General features: G+C 35.4%; 1 protein-coding gene across 1 annotated transcript in view; it reads left to right on the forward strand.

The window, feature by feature from the left end:
- Positions 1-17,733, forward strand: part of LOC110498696 (otoferlin) — a 55,092-nt gene that overhangs the window by 18,161 nt on the left and 19,198 nt on the right. The window contains exons 9-17 of the mRNA XM_036953813.1: positions 13,129-13,315; positions 13,620-13,843; positions 15,094-15,202; positions 15,580-15,766; positions 15,972-16,092; positions 16,333-16,433; positions 16,640-16,730; positions 17,165-17,281; positions 17,476-17,628. Coding sequence (XP_036809708.1) covers positions 13,129-13,315; positions 13,620-13,843; positions 15,094-15,202; positions 15,580-15,766; positions 15,972-16,092; positions 16,333-16,433; positions 16,640-16,730; positions 17,165-17,281; positions 17,476-17,628 — 1,290 coding nt within the window. The remainder of the gene's footprint in view (positions 1-13,128; positions 13,316-13,619; positions 13,844-15,093; positions 15,203-15,579; positions 15,767-15,971; positions 16,093-16,332; positions 16,434-16,639; positions 16,731-17,164; positions 17,282-17,475; positions 17,629-17,733) is intronic.

Here is a 17,733-nt window from a genome sequence, read left to right on the forward strand (position 1 = left end):
TAAGAAACAAAAAAAAATACATCTAAAAAATGTTGAGCATGACAAATTCGTGATGGTACCTGCCCATTGAAACATATTGCAAATGCACAGTGACTTTGAAAAAGTAAGGAAACATAAACAAATTCGATAAACAAATTCGTGATGGTACCTGCCCATTGAAACATATTGCAAATGCACAGTGACTTTGAAAAAGTAAGGAAACATAAACAAATTCGATAAACAAATTCGTGATGGTACCTGCCCATTAAAACATATTCCAAATGCACAGTGACTTTGAAAAAGTAAGGAAACAAAAAAAAATACATCTAAAAAATTTTGAGCATGACAAATTCGTGATGGTACCTGCCCATTGAAACATATTGCAAATGCACAGTGACTTTGAAAAAGTAAGGAAACATAAACAAATTCGATAAACAAATTCGTGATGGTACCTGCCCATTAAAACATATTCCAAATGCACAGTGACTTTGAAAAAGTAAGGAAACAAAAAAAAATACATCTAAAAAATTTTGAGCATGACAAATTCGTGATGGTACCTGCCCATTGAAACATATTGCAAATGCACAGTGACTTTGAAAAAGTAAGGAAACATAAACAAATTCGATAAACAAATTCGTGATGGTACCTGCCCATTAAAACATATTCCAAATGCACAGTGACTTTGAAAAAGTAAGAAACAAAAAAAAATACATCTAAAATTTTTTGAGCATGACAAATTCGTGATGGTACCTGCCCATTGAAACATATTGCAAATGCACAGTGACTTTGAAAAAGTAAGGAAACATAAACAAATTCGATAAACAAATTCGTGATGGTACCTGCCCATTAAAACATATTCCAAATGCACAGTGACTTTGAAAAAGTAAGAAACAAAAAAAAATACATCTAAAAAATTTTGAGCATGACAAATTCGTGATGGTACCTGCCCATTGAAACATATTGCAAATGCACAGTGACTTTGAAAAAGTAAGGAAACATAAACAAATTCGATAAACAGATTCGTGATGGTACCTGCCCATTGAAACATATTGCAAATGCACAGTGACTTTGAAAAAGTAAGGAAACATAAACAAATTCGATAAACAAATTCGTGATGGTACCTGCCCATTAAAACATATTCCAAATGCACAGTGACTTTGAAAAAGTAAGGAAACAAAAAAAAATACATCTAAAAAATTTTGAGCATGACAAATTCGTGATGGTACCTGCCCATTGAAACATATTGCAAATGCACAGTGACTTTGAAAAAGTAAGGAAACATAAACAAATTCGATAAACAAATTCGTGATGGTACCTGCCCATTAAAACATATTCCAAATGCACAGTGACTTTGAAAAAGTAAGAAACAAAAAAAAATACATCTAAAATTTTTTGAGCATGACAAATTCGTGATGGTACCTGCCCATTGAAACATATTGCAAATGCACAGTGACTTTGAAAAAGTAAGGAAACATAAACAAATTCGATAAACAAATTCGTGATGGTACCTGCCCATTGAAACATATTGCAAATGCACAGTGACTTTGAAAAAGTAAGGAAACATAAACAAATTCGATAAACAAATTCGTGATGGTACCTGCCCATTAAAACATATTCCAAATGCACAGTGACTTTGAAAAAGTAAGGAAACAAAAAAAAATACATCTAAAAAATTTTGAGCATGACAAATTCGTGATGGTACCTGCCCATTGAAACATATTGCAAATGCACAGTGACTTTGAAAAAGTAAGTAAACATAAACAAATTCGATAAACAAATTCGTGATGGTACCTGCCCATTAAAACATATTCCAAATGCACAGTGACTTTGAAAAAGTAAGAAACAAAAAAAAATACATCTAAAATTTTTTGAGCATGACAAATTCGTGATGGTACCTGCCCATTGAAACATATTGCAAATGCACAGTGACTTTGAAAAAGTAAGGAAACATAAAAAAAATCGATAAACAAATTCGTGATGGTACCTGCCCATTAAAACATATTCCAAATGCACAGTGACTTTGAAAAAGTAAGGAAACAAAAAAAAATACATCTAAAAAATTTTGAGCATGACAAATTCGTGATGGTACCTGCCCATTGAAACATATTGCAAATGCACAGTGACTTTGAAAAAGTAAGGAAACATAAACAAATTCGATAAACAAATTCGTGATGGTACCTGCCCATTAAAACATATTCCAAATGCACAGTGACTTTGAAAAAGTAAGAAACAAAAAAAAATACATCTAAAATTTTTTGAGCATGACAAATTCGTGATGGTACCTGCCCATTGAAACATATTGCAAATGCACAGTGACTTTGAAAAAGTAAGGAAACATAAACAAATTCGATAAACAAATTCGTGATGGTACCTGCCCATTAAAACATATTCCAAATGCACAGTGACTTTGAAAAAGTAAGAAACAAAAAAAAATACATCTAAAATTTTTTGAGCATGACAAATTCGTGATGGTACCTGCCCATTGAAACATATTGCAAATGCACAGTGACTTTGAAAAAGTAAGGAAACATAAACAAATTCGATAAACAAATTCGTGATGGTACCTGCCCATTAAAACATATTCCAAATGCACAGTGACTTTGAAAAAGTAAGGAAACAAAAAAAAATACATCTAAAAAATTTTGAGCATGACAAATTCGTGATGGTACCTGCCCATTGAAACATATTGCAAATGCACAGTGACTTTGAAAAAGTAAGGAAACATAAACAAATTCGATAAACAAATTCGTGATGGTACCTGTCCATTAAAACATATTCCAAATGCACAGTGACTTTGAAAAAGTAAGAAACAAAAAAAAATACATCTAAAAAATTTTGAGCATGACAAATTCGTGATGGTACCTGCCCATTGAAACATATTGCAAATGCACAGTGACTTTGAAAAAGTAAGGAAACATAAACAAATTCGATAAACAAATTCGTGATGGTACCTGCCCATTGAAACATATTGCAAATGCACAGTGACTTTGAAAAAGTAAGGAAACATAAACAAATTCGATAAACAAATTCGTGATGGTACCTGCCCATTAAAACATATTCCAAATGCACAGTGACTTTGAAAAAGTAAGGAAACAAAAAAAAATACATCTAAAAAATTTTGAGCATGACAAATTCGTGATGGTACCTGCCCATTGAAACATATTGCAAATGCACAGTGACTTTGAAAAAGTAAGGAAACATAAACAAATTCGATAAACAAATTCGTGATGGTACCTGCCCATTAAAACATATTCCAAATGCACAGTGACTTTGAAAAAGTAAGGAAACAAAAAAAAATACATCTAAAAAATTTTGAGCATGACAAATTCGTGATGGTACCTGCCCATTGAAACATATTGCAAATGCACAGTGACTTTGAAAAAGTAAGGAAACATAAACAAATTCGATAAACAAATTCGTGATGGTACCTGTCCATTAAAACATATTCCAAATGCACAGTGACTTTGAAAAAGTAAGAAACAAAAAAAAATACATCTAAAAAATTTTGAGCATGACAAATTCGTGATGGTACCTGCCCATTGAAACATATTGCAAATGCACAGTGACTTTGAAAAAGTAAGGAAACATAAACAAATTCGATAAACAAATTCGTGATGGTACCTGCCCATTAAAACATATTGCAAATGCACAGAGACTTTGAAAAAGTAAGGAAACATAAACAAAAAAACATCCCAAAAAATGTTGGGTAACCAGCTGCATATTTTAGATCACAAGCTTGAATTTTGAGCATGACAAATTCGTGATGGTACCTGCCCATTAAAACATATTGCAAATGCACAGTGACTTTGAAAAAGTAAGGAAACATAAACAAATTCGATAAACAAATTTGTGATGGTACCTGCCCATTAAAACATATTCCAAATGCACAGTGACTTTGAAAAAGTAAGAAACAAAAAAAAATACATCTAAAATTTTTTGAGCATGACAAATTCGTGATGGTACCTGCCCATTGAAACATATTGCAAATGCACAGTGACTTTGAAAAAGTAAGGAAACATAAACAAATTCGATAAACAAATTCGTGATGGTACCTGCCCATTAAAACATATTCCAAATGCACAGTGACTTTGAAAAAGTAAGAAACAAAAAAAAATACATCTAAAAAATGTTGAGCATGACAAATTCGTGATGGTACCTGCCCATTGAAACATATTGCAAATGCACAGTGACTTTGAAAAAGTAAGGAAACATAAACAAATTCGATAAACAAATTCGTGATGGTACCTGCCCATTAAAACATATTCCAAATGCACAGTGACTTTGAAAAAGTAAGGAAACAAAAAAAAATACATCTAAAAAATTTTGAGCATGACAAATTCGTGATGGTACCTGCCCATTGAAACATATTGCAAATGCACAGTGACTTTGAAAAAGTAAGGAAACATAAACAAATTCGATAAACAAATTCGTGATGGTACCTGCCCATTAAAACATATTCCAAATGCACAGTGACTTTGAAAAAGTAAGGAAACAAAAAAAAATACATCTAAAAAATTTTGAGCATGACAAATTCGTGATGGTACCTGCCCATTGAAACATATTGCAAATGCACAGTGACTTTGAAAAAGTAAGGAAACATAAACAAATTCGATAAACAAATTCGTGATGGTACCTGCCCATTAAAACATATTCCAAATGCACAGTGACTTTGAAAAAGTAAGAAACAAAAAAAAATACATCTAAAATTTTTTGAGCATGACAAATTCGTGATGGTACCTGCCCATTGAAACATATTGCAAATGCACAGTGACTTTGAAAAAGTAAGGAAACATAAACAAATTCGATAAACAAATTCGTGATGGTACCTGCCCATTAAAACATATTCCAAATGCACAGTGACTTTGAAAAAGTAAGAAACAAAAAAAAATACATCTAAAAAATTTTGAGCATGACAAATTCGTGATGGTACCTGCCCATTGAAACATATTGCAAATGCACAGTGACTTTGAAAAAGTAAGGAAACATAAACAAATTCGATAAACAGATTCGTGATGGTACCTGCCCATTGAAACATATTGCAAATGCACAGTGACTTTGAAAAAGTAAGGAAACATAAACAAATTCGATAAACAAATTCGTGATGGTACCTGCCCATTAAAACATATTCCAAATGCACAGTGACTTTGAAAAAGTAAGGAAACAAAAAAAAATACATCTAAAAAATTTTGAGCATGACAAATTCGTGATGGTACCTGCCCATTGAAACATATTGCAAATGCACAGTGACTTTGAAAAAGTAAGGAAACATAAACAAATTCGATAAACAAATTCGTGATGGTACCTGCCCATTAAAACATATTCCAAATGCACAGTGACTTTGAAAAAGTAAGAAACAAAAAAAAATACATCTAAAATTTTTTGAGCATGACAAATTCGTGATGGTACCTGCCCATTGAAACATATTGCAAATGCACAGTGACTTTGAAAAAGTAAGGAAACATAAACAAATTCGATAAACAAATTCGTGATGGTACCTGCCCATTGAAACATATTGCAAATGCACAGTGACTTTGAAAAAGTAAGGAAACATAAACAAATTCGATAAACAAATTCGTGATGGTACCTGCCCATTAAAACATATTCCAAATGCACAGTGACTTTGAAAAAGTAAGGAAACAAAAAAAAATACATCTAAAAAATTTTGAGCATGACAAATTCGTGATGGTACCTGCCCATTGAAACATATTGCAAATGCACAGTGACTTTGAAAAAGTAAGTAAACATAAACAAATTCGATAAACAAATTCGTGATGGTACCTGCCCATTAAAACATATTCCAAATGCACAGTGACTTTGAAAAAGTAAGAAACAAAAAAAAATACATCTAAAATTTTTTGAGCATGACAAATTCGTGATGGTACCTGCCCATTGAAACATATTGCAAATGCACAGTGACTTTGAAAAAGTAAGGAAACATAAAAAAAATCGATAAACAAATTCGTGATGGTACCTGCCCATTAAAACATATTCCAAATGCACAGTGACTTTGAAAAAGTAAGGAAACAAAAAAAAATACATCTAAAAAATTTTGAGCATGACAAATTCGTGATGGTACCTGCCCATTGAAACATATTGCAAATGCACAGTGACTTTGAAAAAGTAAGGAAACATAAACAAATTCGATAAACAAATTCGTGATGGTACCTGCCCATTAAAACATATTCCAAATGCACAGTGACTTTGAAAAAGTAAGAAACAAAAAAAAATACATCTAAAATTTTTTGAGCATGACAAATTCGTGATGGTACCTGCCCATTGAAACATATTGCAAATGCACAGTGACTTTGAAAAAGTAAGGAAACATAAACAAATTCGATAAACAAATTTGTGATGGTACCTGCCCATTAAAACATATTCCAAATGCACAGTGACTTTGAAAAAGTAAGAAACAAAAAAAAATACATCTAAAATTTTTTGAGCATGACAAATTCGTGATGGTACCTGCCCATTGAAACATATTGCAAATGCACAGTGACTTTGAAAAAGTAAGGAAACATAAACAAATTCGATAAACAAATTCGTGATGGTACCTGCCCATTAAAACATATTCCAAATGCACAGTGACTTTGAAAAAGTAAGAAACAAAAAAAAATACATCTAAAAAATGTTGAGCATGACAAATTCGTGATGGTACCTGCCCATTGAAACATATTGCAAATGCACAGTGACTTTGAAAAAGTAAGGAAACATAAACAAATTCGATAAACAAATTCGTGATGGTACCTGCCCATTGAAACATATTGCAAATGCACAGTGACTTTGAAAAAGTAAGGAAACATAAACAAATTCGATAAACAAATTCGTGATGGTACCTGCCCATTAAAACATATTCCAAATGCACAGTGACTTTGAAAAAGTAAGGAAACAAAAAAAAATACATCTAAAAAATTTTGAGCATGACAAATTCGTGATGGTACCTGCCCATTGAAACATATTGCAAATGCACAGTGACTTTGAAAAAGTAAGGAAACATAAACAAATTCGATAAACAAATTCGTGATGGTACCTGCCCATTAAAACATATTCCAAATGCACAGTGACTTTGAAAAAGTAAGGAAACAAAAAAAAATACATCTAAAAAATTTTGAGCATGACAAATTCGTGATGGTACCTGCCCATTGAAACATATTGCAAATGCACAGTGACTTTGAAAAAGTAAGGAAACATAAACAAATTCGATAAACAAATTCGTGATGGTACCTGCCCATTAAAACATATTCCAAATGCACAGTGACTTTGAAAAAGTAAGAAACAAAAAAAAATACATCTAAAATTTTTTGAGCATGACAAATTCGTGATGGTACCTGCCCATTGAAACATATTGCAAATGCACAGTGACTTTGAAAAAGTAAGGAAACATAAACAAATTCGATAAACAAATTCGTGATGGTACCTGCCCATTAAAACATATTCCAAATGCACAGTGACTTTGAAAAAGTAAGAAACAAAAAAAAATACATCTAAAAAATTTTGAGCATGACAAATTCGTGATGGTACCTGCCCATTGAAACATATTGCAAATGCACAGTGACTTTGAAAAAGTAAGGAAACATAAACAAATTCGATAAACAGATTCGTGATGGTACCTGCCCATTGAAACATATTGCAAATGCACAGTGACTTTGAAAAAGTAAGGAAACATAAACAAATTCGATAAACAAATTCGTGATGGTACCTGCCCATTAAAACATATTCCAAATGCACAGTGACTTTGAAAAAGTAAGGAAACAAAAAAAAATACATCTAAAAAATTTTGAGCATGACAAATTCGTGATGGTACCTGCCCATTGAAACATATTGCAAATGCACAGTGACTTTGAAAAAGTAAGGAAACATAAACAAATTCGATAAACAAATTCGTGATGGTACCTGCCCATTAAAACATATTCCAAATGCACAGTGACTTTGAAAAAGTAAGAAACAAAAAAAAATACATCTAAAATTTTTTGAGCATGACAAATTCGTGATGGTACCTGCCCATTGAAACATATTGCAAATGCACAGTGACTTTGAAAAAGTAAGGAAACATAAACAAATTCGATAAACAAATTCGTGATGGTACCTGCCCATTGAAACATATTGCAAATGCACAGTGACTTTGAAAAAGTAAGGAAACATAAACAAATTCGATAAACAAATTCGTGATGGTACCTGCCCATTAAAACATATTCCAAATGCACAGTGACTTTGAAAAAGTAAGGAAACAAAAAAAAATACATCTAAAAAATTTTGAGCATGACAAATTCGTGATGGTACCTGCCCATTGAAACATATTGCAAATGCACAGTGACTTTGAAAAAGTAAGTAAACATAAACAAATTCGATAAACAAATTCGTGATGGTACCTGCCCATTAAAACATATTCCAAATGCACAGTGACTTTGAAAAAGTAAGAAACAAAAAAAAATACATCTAAAATTTTTTGAGCATGACAAATTCGTGATGGTACCTGCCCATTGAAACATATTGCAAATGCACAGTGACTTTGAAAAAGTAAGGAAACATAAAAAAAATCGATAAACAAATTCGTGATGGTACCTGCCCATTAAAACATATTCCAAATGCACAGTGACTTTGAAAAAGTAAGGAAACAAAAAAAAATACATCTAAAAAATTTTGAGCATGACAAATTCGTGATGGTACCTGCCCATTGAAACATATTGCAAATGCACAGTGACTTTGAAAAAGTAAGGAAACATAAACAAATTCGATAAACAAATTCGTGATGGTACCTGCCCATTAAAACATATTCCAAATGCACAGTGACTTTGAAAAAGTAAGAAACAAAAAAAAATACATCTAAAATTTTTTGAGCATGACAAATTCGTGATGGTACCTGCCCATTGAAACATATTGCAAATGCACAGTGACTTTGAAAAAGTAAGGAAACATAAACAAATTCGATAAACAAATTCGTGATGGTACCTGCCCATTAAAACATATTCCAAATGCACAGTGACTTTGAAAAAGTAAGAAACAAAAAAAAATACATCTAAAATTTTTTGAGCATGACAAATTCGTGATGGTACCTGCCCATTGAAACATATTGCAAATGCACAGTGACTTTGAAAAAGTAAGGAAACATAAACAAATTCGATAAACAAATTCGTGATGGTACCTGCCCATTAAAACATATTCCAAATGCACAGTGACTTTGAAAAAGTAAGGAAACAAAAAAAAATACATCTAAAAAATTTTGAGCATGACAAATTCGTGATGGTACCTGCCCATTGAAACATATTGCAAATGCACAGTGACTTTGAAAAAGTAAGGAAACATAAACAAATTCGATAAACAAATTCGTGATGGTACCTGTCCATTAAAACATATTCCAAATGCACAGTGACTTTGAAAAAGTAAGAAACAAAAAAAAATACATCTAAAAAATTTTGAGCATGACAAATTCGTGATGGTACCTGCCCATTGAAACATATTGCAAATGCACAGTGACTTTGAAAAAGTAAGGAAACATAAACAAATTCGATAAACAAATTCGTGATGGTACCTGCCCATTGAAACATATTGCAAATGCACAGTGACTTTGAAAAAGTAAGGAAACATAAACAAATTCGATAAACAAATTCGTGATGGTACCTGCCCATTAAAACATATTCCAAATGCACAGTGACTTTGAAAAAGTAAGGAAACAAAAAAAAATACATCTAAAAAATTTTGAGCATGACAAATTCGTGATGGTACCTGCCCATTGAAACATATTGCAAATGCACAGTGACTTTGAAAAAGTAAGGAAACATAAACAAATTCGATAAACAAATTCGTGATGGTACCTGCCCATTAAAACATATTCCAAATGCACAGTGACTTTGAAAAAGTAAGGAAACAAAAAAAAATACATCTAAAAAATTTTGAGCATGACAAATTCGTGATGGTACCTGCCCATTGAAACATATTGCAAATGCACAGTGACTTTGAAAAAGTAAGGAAACATAAACAAATTCGATAAACAAATTCGTGATGGTACCTGTCCATTAAAACATATTCCAAATGCACAGTGACTTTGAAAAAGTAAGAAACAAAAAAAAATACATCTAAAAAATTTTGAGCATGACAAATTCGTGATGGTACCTGCCCATTGAAACATATTGCAAATGCACAGTGACTTTGAAAAAGTAAGGAAACATAAACAAATTCGATAAACAAATTCGTGATGGTACCTGCCCATTAAAACATATTGCAAATGCACAGAGACTTTGAAAAAGTAAGGAAACATAAACAAAAAAACATCCCAAAAAATGTTGGGTAACCAGCTGCATATTTTAGATCACAAGCTTGAATTTTGAGCATGACAAATTCGTGATGGTACCTGCCCATTAAAACATATTGCAAATGCACAGTGACTTTGAAAAAGTAAGGAAACATAAACAAAAAAACATCCCAAAAATTTTTTTTTGGGTTACCAGTTGCATATTTTAGATCACCAGGTGCACATTTCAGGTCACCAGGTGCACATTTCAGATCACCAGGTGCACGGAGGAAAATATTTACTTTTGACTTTGACTTTTGACTTCCTATGACATCATATTGCAAATGGAGAAAACATATGCCTTATGCACAAGTAAAACAAAAAGAAATATGTAATACAAGTTGACCAAGGTATAGTTTGAGCAAAGTAAAGTTTGAATTTTGAGCATGACAAATTCGTGATGGTACCTGCCCATTAAAACATATTGCAAATGTACAGTGACTTTGAAAAAGTAAGGAAACATAAACAAAAAAACATCCCAAAATTTTTTTTTTGGGTTACCAGTTGCATATTTTAGATCACCAGGTGCACATTTCAGGTCACCAGGTGCACATTTCAGATCACCAGGTGCACGGAGGAAAATGTTTACTTTTGACTTTGACTTTTGACTTCCTATGACATCATATTGCAAATGGAGAAAACATATGCCTTATGCACAAGTTAAACAAAAAGAAATATGTAATACAAGTTGACCAAGGTATAGTTTGAGCAAAGTAAAGTTTGAATTTTGAGCATGACAAATTCGTGATGGTATCTGCCCATTAAAACATATTGCAAATGCACAGTGACTTTGAAAAAGTAAGGAAACATAAACAAAAAAAATCCAAAAAATTTTGTTGCACATTTTAGATCATCAGTTGCACGGAGGAAAATATTTACTTTTGACTTAGACTTTTGACTTCCTATGACATCATATTGCAAATGGAGAAAACATATGCCTTATGCACAAGTAAAAAAAATATGATAATAAAGCATGACTAAAGTATGTTGATAAAGTTCTTATACATGTGTTATTGACACAAAAATCGAAAGAATTTTGAAAAAAGGTCAAGAAAGCACTTTTTTAAGGATGTATGAAGTTTTTTACCAAATTTTGACATTTTTGACTTTTGACTTTTGACTTCCTATGAAATCATATTCCAAATGGAGAAAACATATGCCTTATGCACAAGTAAAAAAAAATATATATATATATGATAATAAAGTATGACTAAAGTATGTTGATAAAGTTCTTATACATGTGTAATTGACACAAAAATCGAAAGAATTTTGAAAAAAGGTCCAGAAAGCACTTTTTTAAGGATGTGTGAAGTTTTTTACCAAATTTTGACATTTTTGACTTTTGACTTTTGACTTCCTATGAAATCATATTGCAAATGGACAAAACATATGCCTTATGCGCATGTACTTAAAAAATATATATATATGATGACAAAAGTATACTCATACAGTACTTACCCATGTGTAATTGACAAAAAACTCGAAAGAATTTCGAAAAAAGGTCCAGAAAGCACTTTTTTAAGGGTTTTTAAGTTTTTTTTAAAAAATGTCATTTTTCAAAATTTGGCTTTTGGATGTTGACTTGGGTGCCATTTGCAATATGAAATGCCCCGGTGGAACGCACACGCCCCCTATTGGAATTTTGAAGTGTTACAATTGGCAATTGCCATATGGCATTTGCAATATACTTTGCATGAATCAACGCCAAATTGGGTGGTATTGACCATCGTGTATATGGTTTGTCCAATGCCAATATACCGCCATTTGTTTTTGTCCAAATCAGGGGGGTATTCCCTTACATATACCAGGAGCTGTGCCAGGCCCGCCCTGTCTGTTGACTCATTCAGCTGTAACGCATATAATTCACTGGCTTGTATGCAAAGCTGTGATTGTTTCAAAACATCTCCTGCCATGTCACTGATGCATCGTGAAACAGTGTTGTTTGATGAAGATATTATCTGTATAGTTTTTTCGGCCTTTCCCCACAACATTGTCTCAACCATATCCGTGGCAGCAGGAAGAATTATGTCCTCCACAATAGTATGGGGCTTGCCTGTCCTAGCCACTCAGTAGGTCACCATATAAGACGCTTCTAGCCCCTTCTTATTAATGGTATCTGTTGCTTTTATACATGTTTTACTACTCAAAAGGCGTTTATTCTCGCTCAAAAAACTCCCGTGGCTTATTTTTGAAATTGTCATGTTTCGTTTGTAAATATTTGCACAAGAGTGAAGGATTCCCGTGAGAGAGTAACGGTTCATGTGATTGGATGTTAATTATTTGACTAGGCTACCTGTATTTGACATTCTGTTGTTATTTTGCTGAACACTAGATGGTTTAATTTTATTTTTGGCAGTGAAACGAGGCTACTCAGTCGAGAAAAAAACTCACCCAAATGTATAGCCCCGTTGGAAAATATAAATGGACTGTTTGAAAATGTGAAAAAAATGTTTTGTCTATTTTTATTATTATATATAGATTTTTTAAATGTGAATCACCTTTTTATTTGGCGTGCCCCCGACAGCACTGCCCGTACCCCCGTACCCCCATACCCCAGTTTGGGAATACCTGATCTAGAGGTTCACATACTTTTTCCGACAAAGAAATCGAATGTTGGACCAACTTGCACAATAAATAAATGGAAAAAGTACAATTGTTTTTGTTATTTGTTTAATCATGTTCACTTGATCTATTATTAGGACTTAGATGAAGATCTAATCCCATTTTAGGTCAAATTTCTGCAGAAATACAGAAAATCCTAAATGGTTCACAAACTTTCTCTCATCATATGCTATGCTATGTTATATGCAATGGGCACAACTTGTATTATTGTATTGTTTAAGTGGACTCTTTTGTGATCCCAGGGGAAAACGTCTATCCAGAAGAGCAGCTACGAGCCAATCTGGAACGAGCAGATCGTCTTCACTGAGATGTTTCCACCGCTCTGCAAACGCATGAAGGTCCAGATCCGAGACTCGGACAAAGTGAACGACGTGGCCCTCGGAACACACTTCATTGACCTGAGAAAGATCGCCAATGATGGAGACAAAGGTTCTTCAGTGTAGAAATGTTTCCCTTAAATTCAGAAGATACTGTGCGTTGTGTTTCTTTCTTGTGTCTTTCATTTGTTATATTTTGGTGTTTGTATGGAGTAAAGGAAAGTGAAATAGGTGCCAAGTCCCAGCTGGAGCAAATTGTGGAAGTGTTACCTCATGAAATAGTCTGACAAATTGTAACCGACAAGAGAGGCGTCTTGCGGTTTGCCAGTGTGTGGTCCGGAGTTGGCTGTGTTACCGCTCCAATCTCCAAACGCACTTGCCAAATTGCCATGCTCTTTACACCCATACTCTGCCAGGCTTCCTTCCCACCCTGGGTCCGGCTTGGGTGAACATGTATGGCTCCACTCGTAGCTACACCATCATGGACGAGCACCAGGACCTGAACGAGGGTCTGGGGGAGGGGGTGTCCTTCAGAGCCCGCCTGCTGGTCAGCCTGGGTGTGGAGATCCTGGACACCTCCTCCCCGGATATCATGAGCTCCACCGAGGTGCAGGTGGAGGGGGTGCCTAACATCTCAGAGGTGGGTCTCACACACATGCATGTATGTAAATATTCACACGCTTGCTCGTACACACATATACACACACACACTGTCTCTACCTCTTTCTCTCTCTCTGTGTCTCTCTCTCTTTGGGTCTCTCTGTGTGTGTGTGTCTCTCTCTCTCCCTCCCTCTCATGGGTGACTGCTCAAGCAGATAAACCCTCCTATTGGGACTCACAGCTCACAACAAACAGGTCATCACAGTGCAATCAGACTAAATTATTGATCATCTTTATTTAGCCGATCGCTGATGCTACATTATTAACTGACTGTTTCCATTAATAGAGTTAAGTTAATGTGTTCAGACAATGTAAGTCACACAATAGAGCCGGTCGAGCGAGAGAGAGTCTATGTAAGCGTCTCTGGTCTTTGCCAGAGTCCTGAACTAGAGCTCTGCATGTTCCGTGTTTTCATACTCATCATTAAAATACTCACCATACTCTTTTATACACTATATTTTCATATATCAGACACCATATAGTACACATCACAGCATTATCAAGGCATACATCTCCCGTTAATGCTGATTGGCTGAAAGCCGTGGTATATCAGACAGTAAACCACGGGTATGACAAAAATGTATTTTTACTGCTCTAATTACGTTGGTAACCAGTTTATAATAGCAATAAGGCACCTCTGGGGTTTGTTGTGATCAGGAACATGGTAAATTGGCCATTTACTACACCCCCTCATGCCTTATTGCTTAATTATCACATATGAGGGTGTCCATATTAAAGGGATGCTTCGGGATTTTGGCAATCTACTTGCACCGAGTCAGATGTACTCGTAGATACAATTTTTATCGCTCTGTGTCCAGTATGAAGAAAGATAGGCAATGTCGCGAGCCAATGCTAACTAGCGTTACCACAATGACAGAATGAAAATGCTAGCATGCTACTAGATACCCATAGACTAACAGTCATTGCGCTAACGCTAGTAAGTATTGGCTTGTGAAACTTCCGCTAACTCATAAAAAATGGTATCCATGAGTTCATCTGGGGAAGTAGATGAAGGGCATCATTGCCAAAATCCCAAAGTATCCTTTTAATCTTTGTCTCTCCATCCATCCAAAACACCACTGTGAAAGGGGAGGTGTTCTTCCTGATAATGTTTTCCAAATGAATATTTATGTCTCTACTCCCTATCCATCCAGAATTCCACTGGGAAGGTGGGAGAATTATTCCTGTTATAATGTATGTACAAGTTAATCTTTGTGTCTCTTCATCTAGAGCGCCACAGGGAAAGTAGAGGAGTTCTTCCTCTTCGGGGTGTTCCTGGAGGCCACCATGATTGACAGGAAGATCGGGGACAAACCAATCAGCTTCGAGGTTACGATAGGTTGGTAGCTTCAATACTCACTCATCTCCCCTTGACATCAGTGCATGGTCTATGCAAAGTTAAGCCACATAGAACTCAGGTTAGAATTCAGCCCTATTATATCAATAAAACTGACTTCAAGTTACACCATAATACTAAGGCAGCAGGTAGCACATGTAGGGCAGGTTTTTTGGATACAGATTAAGCCTAGTCCTGTGTTTTTTAGTCTAGGACTAGGCTTAATAGGTGTCTGGGAAACAGTCCCTCAATGAAGATTCTCCATTAATAATTTTGTTAAATCAAGGACTAGGCTTAATCTGGGTCTGGGTAACCAATCCTTGATGATCTGTTTGTTGTCATGTGCATAATCATATTTTTAACTTGCGTCTTTTAACTAGGGAACTATGGGAGCGAAATTGACGGCGTGACCAAACCCAAGTCGGGTAGCGGGAAAAGGAGTGGGGGAGACGGAGATGAAGAGGAGTCAGAGCTGATCCAAGGCTCCAGTGATGAAGAGGAGGGGGATGATAATGACCTGGTCTCCGTGTCCTCCACCCCGCCCATGAAACCGGTCATCACCGATAGGTCAGATCCCAACACACACATAAGCAGAGTATTACAGGACAGCGGGGAAAGCTGGTTGAAATGATGTTAGTTCTGCTTGTGGACTAGTTCTTATTTCAATCATTTCAGCCAGTTTTCCCACTGGGATTGTTGTTCACTACAACCAGATCGTAGATCTCACTAGGTCAGGTTTCAGTGTCTCTCTTTATGCATCTCAAACTTTCAGAAACTATTTCCACCTGCCGTACTTTGAGAGGAAGCCGTGTATTTATATCAAGAGCTGGTGGCAGGACCAGAGAAGAAGACTGTACAATGCCAACATCATGGACAACATCGCAGATAAACTGGTGAGTCATTCAACTACCTTAATACCCATCAAAATGTGTAAAAACAACATAATTACAGCATTATATTTTCTAGTGATGGGGGGGGGAATCGATACAGTTACATATCGTATCGGCACCTAAACCTCGTGATAATATTGTATCGTGAGGTCCCTGGCAATTCCCAGCCCTGTTATTTTCACTTTCAACAACATTATTAAAGCATCCTAATGTTCTAACATGTCTATAACACTGTGTCAACAGGAGGAGGGTCTGAACGATGTTCAGGAGGTCATTAAGACAGAGAAGGCCTATCCGGAACGCAGACTGAGAGGGGTCCTGGAGGATCTCGGCAACGGATGCAGGTGTCTTCTTACCCTTTCCAAACTACTGAGCCTAGCCAAGCCATATTTGCTCTCTACTTACTTACACAATTATGGCACCCTATTCCCTATGTAGTGCACTACTTTTGACCAGAGTCCATAGGTCTCTGGTCACAATTGGTGCACTATTTAGGGAATAGGGTGCCATTTGGGATGCGGTTTTGGCTAACATTTAATTATTTCTTCAGTCAATTTCTGACTCTGGCTAACAAAGACCAGAATCAGACTGGGAGGACCAAGCTGGACAAGGAGAGACTCAAGTCCTGCATGAGGGAGCTGGTACGGCACACATGAGCCAAAGATTATTGTGATATTTGTATTTATTATGTTGGTAACACCACCGAATTACATATAGAATTCTATACTGTATATTATCTTTGCGGGTAACACTTTACTCAAAGCCTACAGGTATAATACATTATGATGTGGTTATAATGCATTGTAAGACTTGTTTGTATGGCCCTCCTACTACATTTTACCGACGCTCTTATCCGGAGTGACTTACAGTAGCGAGTACGTACGTATGTTTTCATATTTGTTCTTACTGGTCCCCCGTGGGAATCAAACCCACAACCCTGGCGTTGCAAGTGCCACACTCTACCAACTGAGCCACATGGGGCCACCATTACCATTGTACCTCCTATTCTATCATATTGATTCATATTGAGTTTGTGTGCTAAAAATGATGATCGTCTCATTGTGTGTGCATGTAGGAGAGCATAGGTCAGCAGGCTAAGACCATCAGGACGCAGGTGAAGAAGAACACAGTGAGAGATAAGATCAAGCTGGTTCAGAACTTCCTCCAGAAGCTCAGGTTCCTCGCTGATGAGGTAAGTCAGAAAGGGGTGCATATACCGTACGTACATCATTTGTTAATGCGTCTAAAACTATTGATACCATTCTAGAAGTCTTTGTTCATCTTTCTTTTCTTCTATCGTATACGTATATATGTTTGAGCTACACGCTTTCCAATCAATATTTATTTGATTGATTGGTTGTTTGATTCCTCTATGTGTAATGGCAGCCGCAGCACAGCATCCCGGACATCTACATCTGGATGATGAGTAACAACAAGCGTATTGCCTACGCCCGTGTCCCCTCCAAAGACATCCTGTACTCCGGGGTGGACGAGGAGACCGGGAAGGACTGTGGCAAAGTCAAAACCATCTTCTTCAAGGTCTGTGCATAGTTACTCTACATCCATAACCAAACCTATGCATGCTTCCTCTTCCAATGTGTGCTAATTTATTTGGCTTGAACTCCAAAAGATTGTATTATTTAC

The sequence above is a fragment of the Oncorhynchus mykiss genome, chromosome 19, assembly GCF_013265735.2.
Source record: "Oncorhynchus mykiss isolate Arlee chromosome 19, USDA_OmykA_1.1, whole genome shotgun sequence".
Lineage (NCBI taxonomy): Eukaryota > Metazoa > Chordata > Actinopteri > Salmoniformes > Salmonidae > Oncorhynchus > Oncorhynchus mykiss.